Source organism: Carassius carassius, chromosome 32 (assembly GCF_963082965.1).
Source record: "Carassius carassius chromosome 32, fCarCar2.1, whole genome shotgun sequence".
NCBI classification, from domain to species: Eukaryota; Metazoa; Chordata; class Actinopteri; order Cypriniformes; family Cyprinidae; genus Carassius; species Carassius carassius.
The window spans coordinates 16,998,593-17,017,955 of record NC_081786.1 but is presented as its reverse complement, the minus strand read 5'-3'; the positions used below and the strand labels follow the sequence as shown (position 1 = coordinate 17,017,955).

Below are 19,363 nucleotides of genomic sequence, written 5' to 3'. Positions count from 1 at the left end.
TTCACTAGTTGGGAAGAAAAGGGCGTTCATACTTGAATACAGTTTAACAGATTTCGGCTCTTGTAAATATGTGCTATTTCTCTGTGTCGGTTTCCACGCCATTAACCGCTTTCGCTGTCTATTTTCTCTTTCTCTCTGTCTCCCTAAAGACTCACTGATGCTTCTAGTTTAATGGAGTCTCCTCTTCGGCTCATTATACAGGTCTGACCAACCTTCTGGCCTTTTCTGTTTTGTCTTATTTATGATGATCTGATCTGCATATGATCAGTCAGACTGAAAGAGTGCATCACAGTCAAAGGATGAGATCAGACTGCTTTTTTGTCAGAATGTAAAAGCCTAAGAACAGTGTGTGAAATGATTGTTAGGTTTCAAAACATCTGTAAGTGATGCAGTAGAGCATTCTTCATTAACTTATCCAGATGCCAGCATGAAAAACAGCTAGCCACACTTTTGTTTGGTCAGCTTGTTGTTAGCTAGTGTAGAGCAAAAGTAACAAAGACAGATGACAAATGAGAATGGGAAAAACAGGAAGGAAAAAAGCAAGAAAAGGCTCGGTTTGCACCTGGTACCCAGCTAAAGGCTGGGAAACACCACACCATTTTTAAAGTCTGAGTATATTTTAAAACACTATCATACACTTGCTGACTTTGTAAATAATTACAGAGGAAAACTGGTCATCATACACTAGTGAGATAACACACTACAAGACTTGAAATTAATCTTGATCACAACAAACTCACACAGAAACACATTCATTGTTGCCAGAACACATGTGACAAATGGAAGCAAAAGGCACTCTACAATTGGCTAAAAACCTTTTACTGAATGTAAAAAAAATGTCTGTGCTCATCACACTATGCGATTTTGAGCTTGTCCACCAACAAAATATGACCATATAAGGTCGTTTGTGCAAGCAACTTATTACATTCTATATTTACATTTTAAAGTTAAGCGCTCTCGACAGACAATCAAAATGCGCGTTTATTTAAATGCAATGTGTAGAATTTTTGCACTGATCTCACAGTAATTCGTACATATTTTACTAGGTGGCTTATTAGTTCGAATGACCACCCCAACCCCACCCCTAAACCCACCCCTACCTACCCTTCGCAGAAATCATGCAAAATTATGATTTATAGAGAATATAAATTTTTTTCTGTTCTCTGGGATCGAACCCATAATCGCATAATTACATATCATCATATAACGCAATAATCTACAAACTGAGCTGCATGAAAACCAATTTATAGTGCAAATAAAAGAGTACAAAACATTAATATGAAAACGTCCTTTTTCCAGTATGGGGCGCAATTGTAGTATACGCTCTAATGTGTCATATTTTAGGGATTTGGACAAACAACCTATACGGGCGTGTTGGTTGGATGACAGGTTGGAGATTTAATATGAAATTTGTCAAATCAAATATGCAGACTGGCTCTGACTTTTGCCAACTAGCGTCAACTTGTCTAGACTGTAAATTGGTACAAAAATCTGGGCAAAAGTTACCTTGTTATGTTCCAATAACATTTGAAAAATGATAAATGTATCTAATATTTTCTCTGATGTTCGGATAACCTTTGTTCTCTCTCTCTCTCTCTCTCTTTTTTATTTACAGAACTCAACATTTTGTGTATTTTTAAAGAGCTAATCACAAGTGGCTAGTGCTAAGTTTAAACAGGCTTTACAACATTTTGTGATCAGATCAATCTACATTCAGTAGTTAGAAGCTTATATGAACATCATACTTTGTAGCATAAGTAAATGCACATCTTTGTTTTATCAACATGGAGCAAACCTCAATGTTCTGAAGTGCAAGTTCTCAATGCAGCTGCAAACCTTACTCAAAATATGATGTATCTCTCTGCAGGTCTTCACAGCTTCCTGTGAATAACTTCCCTTTGGATACAATACTCAGATCATTGTTTGTCAGCTCCCTCTCCTTCTTTCTGAAAACCCCCTTGTTTTTTCACTGGAGCGTTTCCTCTATTTTTGCTGTTACTGCAACCGGTCGATGAAAAAGAATCACTTCCTGGTTTGACTGTTGACCTTCAGTGATGAGATCATGGAGCGGTCAGCTGCTAAAGACTCCTGGGAAAACAAAGTGAGGCTGAATGGCTGTGAGACTGAGACCTTTAAAGCTTCAGTGCTTAGTGAGGAGAGAAACTCAAGCTATTCAATAACTGTAAGCTCACAATCTATCATTATATGCTGCAAATTGCAGACGAATATTCAAAATCATATTTTTTAAATTCGGGAAATTATTTAAAACTATTTATATAAATAAATAAATTTGAAAAACATTACAATGACATACATATTTTAGAAATAAGAGGGGAAAAAAATAACACCTTTGAGTCAAGACAGTGAGGAGAAAGTTCATAAACAAAAGACTGAGTGTACTATATACAGTACACAAAACATATATTGGCACAAGATTATTAAAAAATATATCTTCTGGGAAAATCTCAAAAACCTGCAGTTCCTCACTTTCCAAAGTTTAAATGACTTATGTGAGTCGGCTGACTTAGATAAATATGCCAAGGACTCTTCTGAACATTACACTTCATAAAGCCCATATGAAAAATAATCCAGAAAGGCATAATTTACCATATACTTGGCAACGCTCTATTTCGCCCCTTATGTTCTCTATTCTTTTTTTTTCATCTAAGCAGCCTTCTGATGACAAACCAATCTATACAGCATTTCAAACGAGCTGCGCTTGCTTCATTGAGGGATGGTTAGAACCAAATTACATTAGCATAACTCGCCCTCTGTGTTTCTCTCTTTATATTTCATTCCCTGCCACCAAATGTGGATAATGCGCTAGCACACACACACACACACACACACACACACTGACAAACAAAAAAGCACTGATGTAAGCTTCTCCTCATAGCTCTTTCTGCTTTCCTCATCTCTGACAGCTGACCCACTTCACAGAGGTTAAAAGCATCAGAGTTCAAAATGTTCTTGGTTTCTATGTCTTGCAGGTAAATAACATATTAAATATTTTTATACAGAGGAAAACAAAACATACAAACATGCTTCTGTAAGTAATTAGGGAGTGTACAGGGCAAAAGAAGGATACCTGCCTCCAGAAATAGCAGGAGGCAAAGATGCAAGACCGGGGAGAAAAATATTTTATTTTAATTTTAGTTGTTATTCACCACGCAAAATTAATAGCCAGGATACCAGGATATTGTGGTTGCCAGGGTGTCGCCAAATAAGTTTGGGCACTTAGAAAAGTGTTACAAGTTAAGTGCTGCAATTTAAAACAAAGGGTTAGGAATGGGTTTAATTTCATGAGCAATAATTATAGTGATTCTTGCCTTAAAAACACATTTCTTTTGTTTGTCTGACAACTTAATGTTGGCATAATGAAAATATTAATTGTTTTTACATACTAAAAAAAAAAAAACTAGCGTGTTGTCCTGTCATGCACTGTCATTAGGAGCTTTGTCAAGGACGTACTGTTATTATGTTCTCTCTCTCTCTCCCACATTCATGCACTCTACAACCCCTGATTACACTACACACCATGTCATTAATTTTAGCTAGAAGACAGAAAAAATAATTGAAGCCTCTGAGAGGAGTAATTTGTAACAGATGGAAAGTTCACAAGCGAGTCCACAAGTGAATCCATAATTGAATGTGGCACTGTATCATCTCCCAGTTTCCCCCTTTCATTGTTTGCTCCATCTCTCACTCAATCGTTCTAACCTTGTGTATTGTTCAACTGCTCTACAGAGCAACAAACAATCAAAGTAAAAGACAGCCTACCTCCACAACAATACATATTGTGTGGAATTTTTAATAACAGGAGAAGCCATATGAAATACCTCACACCTTCACCTTACAGCCTCAATAAATAAATAAAAACATGAAAATGAATAATAGTAGTAGTAGTAGTAGTAGTAGTAGAAATAATAATAATATAAAAATAAAACAATACAAATAAATAATAATATTTAGGTAAATAAATCAAATTATTAACATATCATAAAAAAATACTTATGATGAAGATGATAATAACAATAATAATACATTTTAGTCACATAAGATTTATTAATAAAAACAAACAAACAAATAAATATGCATGCATGCATGCAAAAAAGGAAAATGTGAACATTAATATTTCCATTATTTTTTATATACTTATATACTTTATATACAGCCAAATTAATAAAACAAGCTACAATGAGTTTACAGAGGACTTAAGGCATTAGTGATTACATGTAAAATAAAAAGTATGTAAATTAAGTCCGACAATATTGTTTTTCCCTTCCACCAGTGTTTGCAACATTGCCGACTGTATCTGTCAGACAAAATCGTTTATCATCTTCGACCTGTTATCACTTCTAAAATATGATGAATTATATTCATTATCCAGCATTACCTTACAACTCACACGATACTTCATGTAACTTCGACATTTACTTCATCTTATTTAACATTTAATTACATCTTTATTTTTAGCTCTAATATAATCTGTTCCACTGTCAAGGACTTTAAAAACAACTGGTTTATAAAAACACTTGTTTCTAATTCATCTCTGGCCTGATGTTTAAAGGTCACTTCAGCTGTGTGTATTTTAGTGTGCGATTGTGTCAGGTGTTGAAGGACTCCCTCCTCATTATCCTCACCTTCCACCTTCCTACTACCAAGAAGCATCCCAGGGCCAGTAATAGTCCTCTGGTAATAGTGTTGACTCAGTTTATTAGTTTTACTTCAGTTTGACACCTAACATCAGAGTCAATGATGCCATTCTCACACAAACAAGCACACTCTTCCCTGTCCATTCATGGACACTGAGTCCAAGTTTCTATGGAAATGTTAGCAGTCATCACAGTAATCTGGGCTTGAACTGAGGGGGGAAGTGGGGGGATGGCATCCCCCTGGTTGACACTACCATGGTTGAATTTACCATGCAAATGTTCAAATTTTATACTTATGATAATTCACAAACTAAATAGCGGCGATTGGCCAATCAGAACTCGTGACTGTAACAAACTGCTCACAAGTGGAAGCAAGCAATTTTTCACACAAAATGGTTCCAGCGCAACTTTTAAAGTTCTTCAAAAAGAAGACAATAGGGACTTCCGGTTTGGCAATGTGAGGTGCAGACACGTGTCGGCAGAGCTCCCGACAGTTTCAGATAAATTACACTTTAATAGCGCAATTTAAGCAGTCTAAATCGTTTTTATAAACGTTGAAGTGGTGCTTACGACAATCGTACTGATACAGCAAGATGAGTAAGAACAAAGCGGCAGCAAATGCCCCACCAATAACGAGAACCAGTTTAGCTAGCAAGTTAGCCACGATGGCTAGCGCAGGGAAGTCTGAAGAAGCTCTTCCAGATAATGACGGTGTCTCCATGAGCCAGCTAGTAACAGAGCTAACAAAGCAGCGAGCTTCGATAAAAGAGGACATCTCCGCTCTGATCCAAGAGTCGATGGCGCCGCTTCAGGCATCGGTGAATGCTTTAACGGAGACTTTGGCAAGTTTCCAGTCCCGCTTGTGTGCTACAGAGACACTCGCGGGCGATAACTTCGCTGCGCTGGCTACGGCCGAAACGACTATCAAAACTCTGAAAGAGCAAAACGCGACACTTCTGGATCGAGTCGACGACTTGGAAAACCGGTCGCGGAGAGCAAATCTCAGGATCTTAAACGTCCCAGAGAACAGCGAGAAAGGCCAATCCACAATCAAGTTCGTGTCCGAGATGTTAATGGAAGTCATGGGTCCCGAAGTTTTTGAAAAACCTCCTGAATTGGAACGAGCACATCGATCTTTGGGGCCAAAACCACAGGAAGGTCGGCATCCTCGCCCACTGGTTGTGTGTTTTCACAGATTTCAGGAGAAGGAAAAAGCGCTAAGATGGGCCAGACAACATGAGGCAAAGTATAAGGACTCTACTTTGAGGATCTACCCTGACATCTCCGCCGATCTCGTCAGAAAACGCGCCGCTTTTAAAAACGTCAAACAGTTGCTGTATCAGAACGATGTACGATTCCAGTTGCTTCATCCAGCACGACTACGAGTTCGTTTTGAGGACGAAACCCTGCTTTTCAATACGCCTGAAGAAGCTCAACAGTTCTACGAACAGCGGATTGCCAGACGTGAATAAACCTTGATATTATGGCTGCAATATTAAGAATTACAGAAGAGACATTTTGACTAGGTAGGCCTAAAAACACTACAAAGACTGGAAAACTTACATCTCAGCACAATCTTTAAGTGCACTTTTTGTTTTAGGGTGGTCTATGTTCTGCGTTGACAATTGCAATGCCCTATTTTTACAATTCATTTATTAGGCCTAGGTCATAGATCCTACATTTGATATCAGGTGATAGGTCTGTTTTAGGTCTATTACATAATGCACTTTATTTAGCTGTGCTAGTTAACAGATTATTCAATAGCCTAGTAGTAATGATGACGAACAACTTTACCGTTGATTGGCCCGGAATGTAGTAAATTGTATATATTATTATTCATTTGTTTATTTTTATTTATTTTTGAAGAATAAGTTTTATTTATATAGCATTTATTTATTTATTTTTGGTTACATTCACATTTTTTGTTAATCATTACGGCACTGTGTCTGGTAATGGTACCTGTGGTCTGCAAATACATTTATTGGTAGGCTTGATTTTACATTTTATGCTTACGTTTTTCTGGTTTGCTACATTATGTCGGGAGCTCTGGGATATAACGGAAAAGGATATGGACTTGGATCATCGGAAGTTGAAAGATAGTTGTGAGCTGCGGTTTGTCTTTGTTCAACAGACAAATCTAGAATGTATTATAGTTTGGTTGGGTTTGTCAAAATGTACCATTTGCTGGGGGGTGGGGGGGGGGTCCTTTTTTTTTTTTTTTTTTTTTTTTTTCTTTTTCTTTCTCTCTGCATTTTCTATGGGACGTCAGTCACAGACAGAAGATACATCTTATGGGGGTATACGATATTTGGGCACACAGACAACTATCGATAAATAATGGTAGACACTGGTAATAAAGTTACAAGTACTGGAGGGTCAGCTGTGCGGTTTGTTAGTTGGAACGTTAGAGGCTTAAACGGACCAGTAAAAAGAACTCGCATATTTACGCATTTGAAGAGATTAAATACAGAAATAGCCTTTTTACAGGAAACACACCTACGTACTGAGGATCATAATCGACTGAGGAAAACTTGGGTCGGCCAGGTCTACCACTCCAGTTTTAGCCATAGGGCTAGGGGTGCAGCAATTATTATTCACAAAAGAATACAGTTTACTGCATCTGGAACGATTTCAGATCCCCAAGGTCGGTTCATTATTGTATCAGGTCATCTCTTCAATATTCCAGTAGTCTTGGTCAGTGTTTACGCACCCAATTGGGATGATGTTAACTTTGTTAAAAAAATATTTTCCTTGTTACCGGATTTAAACACTTACCATCTTATATTCGGTGGAGATATGAATTGTGTGATGGATACAACTATGGATCGTTCCAACCCTAAAACGGTACCCCTTTTAAAAATGTCTCAGACTCTCGCTGGTTATATGACGCAAATTGGTTGTGTGGATCCATGGAGGTTTTTATTTCCTGATAAAAAAGAATTCTCTTGCTTTTCACATGTCCACCAGACTTATTCAAGGATAGATTATTTCTTTACTGATAAAAGGCTTATCCCCTCAATAAAAAAGGTAGAATACTCTGCTATTGTTGAATCAGACCATGCCCCCGTCATTCTTGATATTTGTTTTTCTTATAATTACTCATCGCAGCCTGTGTGGAGACTGAACACTACTTTAATTTCAGATGCAACCTTTTGCCAATTCATATCTAGCGCGATTGACAACTTTCTACTAACGAATAAAACAGACTCTATATCACCATCATTATTATGGGAGACATTCAAGGTTGTAATAAGGGGTGAAATAATATCGTATTCTGCCTCACGTAATAAAGTAAAGAAACAAACACAGGAAAAACTTATTGAATCTATACAGAAAATTGATCACCAATATGCTATTGCTCCAACACCAGAACTACATAGAGAAAAACTGAGCCTTAAGACCAGATATGATTTATTATCGACAGAAAAAACAGAGCGTGATCTGGTTTTTGCCCGTACTAGGTTTTATGAACATGGAGAAAAGGCAGGTCGTCTTCTCGCCCAACAGTTAAAGATTAAATCAGCATCCCAGCATATTCCCAAGATTAGGAAAACATGTCAAGAAATTACAGTGGATCCTCAAGAAATTAATTCTACTTTTCAAAAATTCTATTCAGATTTGTATACTTCCGAATTTCCACACGATGACACTCTTATGTCAACATTCCTAGCTAATGTAAACTTACCCTCAGTTAAACAAGATCAAAAGAGTAATCTGGATAAACCTTTACAACTTCAAGAGATAGAAGATTCAATCAAAGCTATGCAGAGCGGTAAAGCCCCGGGACCAGACGGATTTCCCGTCGAGTTCTATAAGAAATTTTCTTCAAAATTGTCTCCCTTACTTCTCAGTATGTTCAATAATTCTCTTGAACAGTCGACATTGCCATCAAGTCTTACACAGGCCCATATCACAGTTCTCCTGAAGCCAGATAAAGACCCCCTGGATTGTAGTTCCTATAGACCGATTTCCTTATTAAATGTAGATGTAAAAATTTTATCTAAAGTATTAGCCTCTAGAGTAGAGCATATAATTCCAGATGTTATTTCACAAGACCAGACGGGCTTCATTAAGGGGCGCCACTCCTTCATTAATATTCGTAAACTTCTTAATGTTGTGCATTCCTCTGCGTCGGAGAGTAGTCCTGAAGTGATTATTTCTCTGGACGCAGAGAAAGCATTTGATAGAGTTGAGTGGAACTATCTATTTGCTGTGTTAGACAAATTTGGATTCGGCTCAAAATTCACTTCCTGGATTCGCCTGCTTTATCATCAACCAAAGGCAGCCGTAATCACAAATAAAATATGCTCACAATATTTCTCTCTGTCTAGAGGTACACGGCAAGGTTGTCCCCTTAGCCCTTTGCTATTTATTTTGGCTATAGAGCCACTATCATCAGTACTCAGAACCTCACAGTCTATTTGTGGTATTAAAAGAATGAATGTCGAGTATAAAGTTTCTTTATATGCTGACGATTTATTATTATTTATAACTAACCCGCTGTCATGTGCCTCTCAGATTGTGAAAATATTTAAAGACTTCGGGTTCTTTTCAGGTTATAAACTAAATTTTTCTAAAAGTATATGCTTCCCTATAAACCATATGGCAGATCAGATTATGGATACAGACTTGCCCTTTTGCATATCAAAATCAGGATTTAAATACTTAGGAATTAATATTACTCGTTCATACACTGGTCTGTTTAAAGCAAATTACAGTCTCATACTTAAAAAACTTGAATCTGACTTCCAACGATGGAGTGTTATATATTTGTCTCTAGCTGGTAAAATCAATTGTGTTAAAATGAATGTGTTACCCAGATTATTGTATTTGTTTCAGAGTCTTCCAATTTTTCTGCCAAAGTCCTTTTTTCAGTCAACTAATAGGTTGCTGTCTTCCTTTATTTGGGGTGGCAAAAAACCAAGAATACGTAGAGAGCTTCTTGAGAGACCAAAAAAAGATGGAGGATTGGCTCTCCCGAATTTGTTACATTACTATTGGGCAGCAAATTTACAAAAAGTCATTTATTGGTTTCAGTCTCCACATACGGACTGGTGTGCAGCGGAAGCTAAAACATGCCAGTCAACATCACTTGCCGTGCTAATTACAATGAAGTCACCATTCTCACCATCGCAGTTTTCCTCAAGTCCAGTTGTAATTTCGACTCTCAAAATATATAACCAATTCAGACAAGCATTTCAACTCACAGATTTTCTCTTGGAAAACCCCATATGTAATAATCATCTTTTCCCGGCTGCCAAGCTAGACTCTACTTTCAAGCAATGGCAACACCTAGGCCTAGTTAAATGTAGTGACTTTTTTATTGATAATACTTTTGCTAGTTACAATGATCTTGTTAAAAAATTTAGCCTTCAAAACTCAGATTTTTTTCGATTTCTTCAGGTTCGTCACTTTATCCAAGCCCACTGCTCTGTGTTTCCACAATTACCCTCTGAGTCACGTTTAGATTTAGTTCTGAGGGTCCCTTCACACCTTAAGGGATTTATTTCAAAAATTTATAACCTGATCATGTCGTTCCAAAATGTATCAATAGAAAAGATCAAAACAGAATGGATAGGAGAGTTAGGAATAGACATATCTAAAGACACCTGGGATAGAGCTGTTGATCGAGTAAATGGGACTTCATCTTGTGCAAGACTCAATCTGATTCAGATGAAAGTTCTCTACCGTATTCATTACAGTAAAACAAAATTGGCTAAACTGTACCCAAATATAGATGAAACGTGTGACCGCTGCAAGGCATCGAAGGGAGATCTAACCCATATGTTTTGGTCATGTCCTAAACTGAGACAATTTTGGTTTTCAGTCTTTGAGGTTTTATACTCAGCTTTTAAAATAAAAATTCACCCTAACCCAATAATGGCTCTGTTTGGAGTCAGAGGTGACGACTTCCAAATAGATAAAAATAAAGAGAATGCCCTGGCTTTTGCCACATTAATAGCTAGAAGAAGAATTCTCCTAGAGTGGAAATCACACAATCCACCTAATATGTCATCATGGCTTAGTGATCTAATGATGTTTCTAAAAACTGAAAAAATTAAATATTTTCTCAGGGGTTCAACCAGAACATTTTACAAAACATGGGACCCTTTAATAAACTATTTTGAGAAGAATATACTCCTCAGTCTTTAAAGTAATTTGAGGACCCCCCTCCTCTCCTTTCTTTATTTTACTCTTTCTTTTTTTTTTTTCTTTTTTTTTTTTTTTTTTTTTTATATATATATATATATATATATATATATTTTTTTTTTTTTTTTTTTTTTCCTAGTATCTGGGGTGTTGTGTTGGGATGGGAATCTGTTGGTGAAAATTTTGAAAAAGCAAAGCCTTTAATAGTGTTTGTCACGGAATACTTTCAATGTACCTTGTTCTGATAAAAAGAAATAAAAAAAAAAAAAAAAAAAAAAAAAGAAGACAATAGAAAAAGTATGATTTTTCCTTGATTATAATTTAAAGACATTCCCCGACCTTATGTTATTGTGCTGTATGTGTGACTGTGAGGGATTGAGAGACGATAGTAGAGCTGACATTATCGAGTCACCTACTTTGCAAAAACCAAACAAAAACACGTCGAGAGTCCAAAAGTATTTACTGCGCGATGAAGCCTATTAGAATACAGTTAGAATAACCTTATAATTCAAGCAATGAAAGAAAAAAATACCCATATATGAGTTTTTGTTTTTACATTCATTGCACAAGCAATGTACTTTTCTGAATTTCAGCATCTGTTATTAATTTTATACAACAGTGCACAGCAACACGGTGTTGCATTCCTTGAATGAATCAGATTGTGAACGAATCGAGTGAGCCAGTGATTCAACAGTCCATTCAGATGCCCTGTATCTCAACGTTCATACTATCCATCCTAAATAGTATGCAAGATTAGAATAAGTGTGTTCTAAAGCATAGTATGTTGAAAAGAGTATGCCAAAAGTCCCTGGATGGTCTATTATTTCTGGTCGATTTTTAAAGTGTGGATCTGTGCACACTCTAATGGCTTAAATTGCACACTATCCATTGCGCTTTGTTGAAGGATTTGGTCCAGAACTACAAACACAAATAAAACGTGTTATAAAACGTGTAATAAAACTAGAAAAAAACAATGTGAACTTTTATAAACACCCAACTTTTAAATGCATCATTATGCAGAAAAAATGAGCAGAGTTCTCAGCATGAAAGAAACGCGACTGGCAGATCAACAAGCTACCTCTTTTTTCTCCAGCATGGCAGGAAGTTAAATTCAATGAAATATGGAGGTTAACTGTGACAAGATGATTGACAGGCCAGTTTACAGTGACAGAGTGTGTGTAACAAGTGTGACAGAGCGGTCCTTTAAAGACGTGATAGTATGTCCCAAAGCTTGAGTACTATTCTACTACAAACTCAAAAATTTGTACTTTTTCTTCACCAAAAGAGTACATACTTAAGGGCGTAGTACAAGTAGGCACAATGAGACACAGGGATGGACTCACTTGTTTTGTTTCTAATTGAATCAGCCATTTTGAATGAACGATTGGTTTGAATGATTCAATAAATCACTTATTAAAACATGGACTTGCTGCCACCTACTGGCAGTTTTAATGTCACCATTATTTACTGTATCCATGACGGGTCTAAACCAGACAAGGTGCCAGCACTACCAGCAAAAAACACATGTAGCAAAATATTTACCAATATTCCTTCATTTCAGGCAGCAGAATGATAAAAGCTTATAAATAATAGTTCATTTAATAACACCTGCCCCCTGCCTTGCCGAAAAAAAGAAAGAAACATTTTTACAATTCGTCCACTGACAGTAATGACATGTTTTGTGAGCTTGGCTAAGCTCCTTCCTGTTTGGCTGAATAAAAGGAAGCCTTTCAATGGCACACGCTCTGTCTCTCTCTTCCTCAGTAACAGCTGTTTGTGTCGACCAGAATAAGCTCTAAATCTTCCTACAATCTTCCTTCATTCAGCGTCCTGTGGACTTTGATCAATTCTGTGTCAGGGATGTTGACTCTAACGTCATTATCAAGATTTACAGTCTAAAAGAGGCAAAACACTTACAAATGAAAAAAAACTGATACTGACACTGAAAGAACTGAAAGTAGGGATGCTAAAAGCTAAAAAAAAAATTTCAGTAGTGTGACAGTAGCTAATCAAAATAGTGCAGTTTTTCCAGTAACAAGCTATTTTTACAAGCATTACATTGTTGTTGTTTTATGTCATATATTGCTCACGCAGCCTTACAACAGAGCAAACAGCGGCAATAATCAAACATACTCTCTCAGAAAGTGTGTCTCGCTCTCTCTCAAGTACCGCTGGGAAGTCCAATTAATTTTAGCGAATTAGTTTGTTTCGGACGGTGCATTTCAATGAACCGGCTCCAAAATTGAATTCATCCCTTCATGTCACACAGTAATAGTTTTTCCAGTCACTGTGGAGCATTGTACTGTACATCTTTTAGTTGTTAAATACTGCTGTTCGGCATTTCATTGATAGAGACATTTGTAATATTTGTACTGATGGGGAACGGTGAAAAATGTGGACTGGGAGAAGACACAAGCCATTCATTCATCAAATAGAAGCACAATGGAACGTGGACTGACTGCAAAGCCACCAATTTTATCAGTTGTATTTGGTGTATCTCACTTCAAGCCTTCAGTAAGCAGGTGTCCATCATTCAAAATCCAGAAGAGGTACACATATTGCACTGCAAACTCACCCACAGGCCATCCAAGATGTTGTTGCTTCCTCAGATGAGCTTGTTGCTCCAGAGCAGATTTGGAGAAATGTAGCATTACGTCACTTGCTCACCAGTGGATCCTCTGCAGTGAATGGGTGCAGCCAAAAAAAAGAGAGCACATAACAGTGCTTCATACAAATCCAGGTAATTAAATAATGTCTTGTAATGTGAAAAATGTGAGTGTTTATAAGAAATATTTTTATAATATGATTAAAGCATTTGAACTTTAAACCATAATTTTAATTACTATCCATAATGACACTTCATCCAGAAAAAAAGTCCATCCCCTGTTGTCTTCTTACATCAAAACCATATTTGTTTAGAACTGTTTCACTTGTAAACAGTGCTTGATCTGTGCATATGTCTCTTCTACAAAAAGTTTTTATCAGCTGTATGGACTCTCATTCTGACGGCACCCATTACTGCAGAGGATCCAATGGTGAGCAAGTGATGTAATGCTAAACATGGTTTTGGCGAAAAAAAAAAATCTAGTAGATTTTAAGAAGATTTTCGGTGTATAATGTACCAAGTTATGTTTAATAACTTATAGTACTACTTTTTAAAAGGAATAGCTCAAACTTCTTTTTAATTTTGAATAGCTTGCTAGAGCTTAAAGTTAATTTCCCAGTCATGCTAAATGATCTTGTTTAAGGAGGCTTTAAAACATCATACACATGCTCTCACTTTTTGTTACAGACTTTATGGTAAGTGTTTTCACTCAGTCTTGAGATGAACATGGCCCTTAAGAGAATTCAGCAAATTAAGTGAAGCAAAGCTGCAGCATCACTGGGCAGCTGCTGATTAGAGTCTATCAGCATTACAGCGTTCTCTTCAAGTCTATGACAGTCAGCTCTGAAGCCTCAGTCACCATTGCACACAGCCCTAAGCCATTTGATTTGGAAATCCTTTGGATGAGCAATCAAAGGTGGCAGTGCTTTCCTGTTCGTTATGAGTTAAACAGAGTTCAAGGCTTTTGTTTGGTTTGTGTTATATAGCTGATATGTGGTAGAGAATACAGGGAGGAGAAATCCATAGAGTAAAACAACGATTATCAAATGAATTAATCATAAATGAGGTCAGGATGAGGTTAGATGAAATCCAGAGAAAGATGGGAACTATCAAAGCTCATTCATCAAATGCATTGTCGAGTGAATAAATGAGAGCCTCAGTTTTATCGTGGCTTAAAAAGATACACGCTGGCTGTTTTATTTGTCAAGGACTTGCCACTTGTTCATCTGTCATTAATATGCAGTGAATCACGTTGCATGTGTAGGAAAGCTTTCAAGATCTGACACTTCTTTGTAAAAAGGCTCATATTAAACACCGAGTTGCACTGGATTTCAAAAACCATGCAGATATGTTTGTATGGTAGTGTCTTGATTGTTATGATTACTTTGATGATGTACACACAAAGCTTCATGGTCCATCTAGAGAAATGAGTGTCTGTCCTCTGGGTTGGGCTTTTATATATCTGGATGAGTGAAGTTTTTTTGTTTGTTGTGTTTTTGCTGTGGGAAAAAGTTGAACTCAGCTTAATGTACAGAGAAGGTCAGTGTGTATCAGACGTCCCAGGAGTTTCATTGTTGGCTCATCGGCTCTTTTCTTCTGACTGTCTGTTTCTATTTCTATGTTCTTTCCCATACAGTAATGTAATATATGACATACATTGCCCTATATTAGTGCCACATGTGTTACCTATTAAGCAATATCCTCTAGATATATGAAGATATTTTATAGCGTATTTCAAATTTCCACAGTAAATGTATAGATATGTTAATAATATCTACTGTATATGCATAAGTATATATACACACACACACACACACACACACACACACACACACACACACACACACACACACACACACACACATTGTATCTTTAAGATCCATATGTTACAATTTCACATACTCTTAAGAGTGTATATGATTCATAATTCTGCTTAACTGTTCTCAAACTATTCTGTTCAGTTTTATTCTGAATAGTGCATAACCTTGGTAAAAGACGGAATAAGTTAAAGGGAGAGAAAAAAAACCTAGACATTTATGTTTTCAGCTGCTTAATGTCTCAAACTGTTGAGTTTCACTTTGCTTGAGTGCCCCCTACTACATTAGCTGTTTACTGCATTAGCCCATTTTTTATGTTTTGCAATATTAAATATATTTTTTATCCACATAAGGAAGTCTTACATCATGGTGACACTAACTGTGTGCGTGTTGGTCAGTAATGCTACAAAAAAAGCCTGTGCTGCCTGCTCTTTTCCATGCTGTTCCAATGAATATGAACTGGCACTTTTAAGCTTCACAAACGACACAAAAGCACCATGAAAGTATCCGGAAAATGATTTATACGACGTATGCACTATATTAACATTCTTCTAAGTGATGTAAATGATATAAGTAAATGATGACAAAATTTTTGGGTGAACCATCCCCTTATGTTACTTCAATGTGCTTTGTTTTGTTGAGACAGGATCTGAATTCAGTGACCCTGCTAGAGCTAGATCATGTGGTTTTGTAAAAACTCTGTGTGTCTGATCGTGTGTGGATATTTGAGAGTCAGGAGTGTTGTGAGAGAGACTTACTGGTTCTTTTCCACAGATAAAATCAGCTGTTGGCCTTCTGCTTGGATCAGGATGCGCAGCGAAGCAGGAGGCGTCTAAATAAATGAAAAACAAAACAATCACTTCATGTCCTGTTTTCCTATTTCAACCAATTTTCTCTAAACCCTGCACCTTCCTCACTGAAACACACATACACATACACATATAGTACACACAGCCTTCACACCTTTGACCTTCACACGGGCCCAAGGCTGATGTGTTCATGTACAGCCACTGCATCTTTATTCGTTCGACTCATTCAAAGACATTGGGAATATAAACTGAACTCCGCACACAAATATTATTTAAACAAACTGCTTCACGAGAAATAACAAAAAACCAGCTAGCAGCAAGGCCAGAAATGTTGAAGTAAGTGGATCCTGTTCACAGTGTTCTGTCAGTGTGAATGTTTTATATTTCTTTTGTTTGCCTAGACAATGTACTGTATGGTGCGTTTTCACAGCCTAATGTTCAACTGCACAGTTAAAGCGTTAGTTCACCCAAAAATGAAAATTATGTTACACTGACTGAACTGCTGTGAAGAGAGAACTGAAGATGAACACAGAGCCGAGCCAGATAATGACTCGTTCACGAGTCAAGAACCGGTTCGGTTGGTTTTCCGGTTCACCAGTAGTTCTTACGGACAGTTCGACTCAATAAACCGGTTGAAGAAAACGGTTCACCGTTTCTTTTGCGCTCGACGTAATGGCGTCATTGGCGATGATTGGCCCTTGATTCAAGCCTTCGGTTTACCCACACTCATAACACTAGCACAGAATCAGTTCAGAATCAATCACCAAAAGAATCGGTTCAGTTCAGACGCTCTGTGTGTCGGTCTGTTTCACGCTGAATCACACATGTGCAGTATCATCAGTTCATCGGTTCTCGAATCGGACGTGTCTGACAGAAACGGTTCTTGACTCATGAACGAGTCATTATCTGGCTCAGTGTTCATCTTCAGTTCTCTCTTCACAGCAGTTCAGTCAGTGTACTGTTTGAGTAAATGAATTACTCCGGGATATTGGTTTGTTTGAACTCAGAGGGAGTGTTAGCCACATTAAAAAAGTTAACAGCTTAAGTCATTTGTGGATTAAAGTGTATTGGAGACGCAAACCGTTTAAAACGATTCAGTTCTGCTTTGTTTTGAACTCTCTCACAACAGACACGGAAGAGAAGACAATGCTGAATAAAGTTGTAGTTTTTGCTATTTTTTGACCAAAATGTATTTTCGATGCTTCAAAATATTCTAACTGACCCTCTGATGTCACATGGACTACTTTGATGATGTTTTTCTTACCTTTCTGGACATGGACAGTAGACCGTACACACAGTTTCAATGGAGGGACTGAGAGCTTTCGGTATAATCTAAAATATCTTAAACTCTGTTCCGAAGATAAATGGAGGTCTTACTGGTTTGGAATGACAAGAGGGTGAGTTATTAATGACATAATTTTCATTTTTGGGTGGACCAACCCTTTAAGGTCTGCTGAAGTGCTTGAAACAACCATCGTTATTCTATGTGTGTTACGTAATTTCAACTGAAACAGGAAGAGAGGTTGGGACATATTGAGCAGCCCCGCCCCCTTTTAAAAAATAGGCAATGGTGTTCTGATTATGTCTGCTCTGGCCAGAGACATTGAGCTCGGTAAAGTCGCATTTGACAACCACAGTCTAATAGATTATCCCCTAGATTCAATATGAAACTCTTAGTTTAACAAAATAGTGGTCATAATCATGCTGAGGCTGTGTAGTTGTAAAAGTTTTTTAATTTATGCCGACTTGCGCATGTGATCCGCTCTGTGCGATCGCGTCTCTGGACTGGAGACAAAGTCCAGATGTGCGCTGACGCGGTTCGCGTGAAACAATGTGAAACCACACCTCATTTGCACTAATCTAAAGCATATTTACACTGTCTGAATCGTTTCCTATCACCTACACTGTGCACTACAAGCCATTCACTGTACATTCACTGTACAGTTTTCTGGTGTTGCATGAATGCGATTGGCTAGCATCTGCACCAGGATATTTGCATAAGCTGCTCTGATTGGCTGATGCCGGCGTTGGCGCTTGAAAAGTGGAGTGCTTCTGATTCTAAGGAAAATTAGATTGGTCAGAAGATTTGATGAGAAGATGAAGCATGATATGATGTCAAAAAATAAGTTAAGCCATTTTAGCGGAAGAGATGAGATTTCTGTGTTTATGTTCAAATATGTGTTTGCTTAAATATGCTGTATGCTGATTTAAGTACTAACGTTACATTATTCTTTTGATTTATATTTTAATTTGAAATTACTTACAAAAAGTATTTTTGTGGTTTTGTGCTTGTAAATTAAACTTTTTTCATAGTGAGAATGAAGAAGTTAAGAAATAAATTGTAATTTTACTGATGTACTATACAATAAAATTATTATACTTTACGAAAAACACTTGATTATTATTTTATGCATTATTATTGCAAATATTTTTTCTTATTTTGTGTTATACGTTTATGAAAATTTTATGTTTAATGTTTATTAATATTTTTAAATAACGCAACTCTTATTACTTTACAATCAAATTAAATGGGTCAAAAACAGTGGAAATGTGGCCTAAAAAAAACTCAAGCTTTTCATGGTCATTGAAAGATATTTTTTTTACCCAAGTGTGAACACAAACTTTTCCAGTTTTTGTCATTCAGTAATTTTTCAACATTCTAGAATTGCTCACTATTTCCAAACACAGCTTTTCACATAATCTAATCTAATACTATAATTAGGCCTTAGAAATTTGTGCCTCAAATATGACACAAAAGGCTTCATAGGGTTCAAAAAAGTAATATTTGGATACGGATCCTGAAACATTTCTGAACAACTGTTTAACTTTCACTTTATTATAACAGAATGACCATTTACTTTTTCTTGTTAAACAGCTGATAGAGCATATCTTCCTCCCTTACTCCAGCTGGAGTGATATGGCTTTGGGCCATCAGTCAGGCCACTCATGGCGCAGACCGATGGGTCTTTTATTCAGAGCGGAATTTCCTGCCTGAAATACGCTACCCTCACCACAACCTCAATCTCCACCTGCATATGTTTAATCAAAATTTCCTTGGAAAGCAAAGCAAAGCCAACCTTTCCCTAAGCACTGCATTTTCATGACATACAAAACTTTTTCCTAAGAATGCATTAAAAACATTCTCGACATTTCAGACAGGTATAAAAAGCTCTGGGGGTCGAGTTTCCGTTGCCTAATCCTCAGAGCACAAATGAATTCACAGCAAAATGGGCACTGAAATGGCCTCTAAGTGCCATGTGCCAGCCATAGACATTGCTCTGAGCTATGGAAGACGTTTGACTGTAATACATGATGTTTTATTAACAA

At 37.0% G+C, this 19,363-nt stretch overlaps 1 protein-coding gene across 3 annotated transcripts in view; it reads right to left on the bottom strand.

Moving 5' to 3' along the window:
- Positions 1 to 19,363, bottom strand: part of adam12b (ADAM metallopeptidase domain 12b) — a 96,866-nt gene that overhangs the window by 56,348 nt on the left and 21,155 nt on the right. For 2 of the 3 annotated variants that reach the window (XM_059520569.1, XM_059520570.1), the window contains exon 3: positions 15,986 to 16,059. In XM_059520569.1, the coding sequence (XP_059376552.1) occupies positions 15,986 to 16,059 (74 nt within the window). Of the gene's footprint in view, positions 1 to 1,836; positions 1,977 to 15,985; positions 16,060 to 19,363 lie in introns of those variants that run through there. The other variant, XM_059520571.1, reaches the window with a different exon arrangement.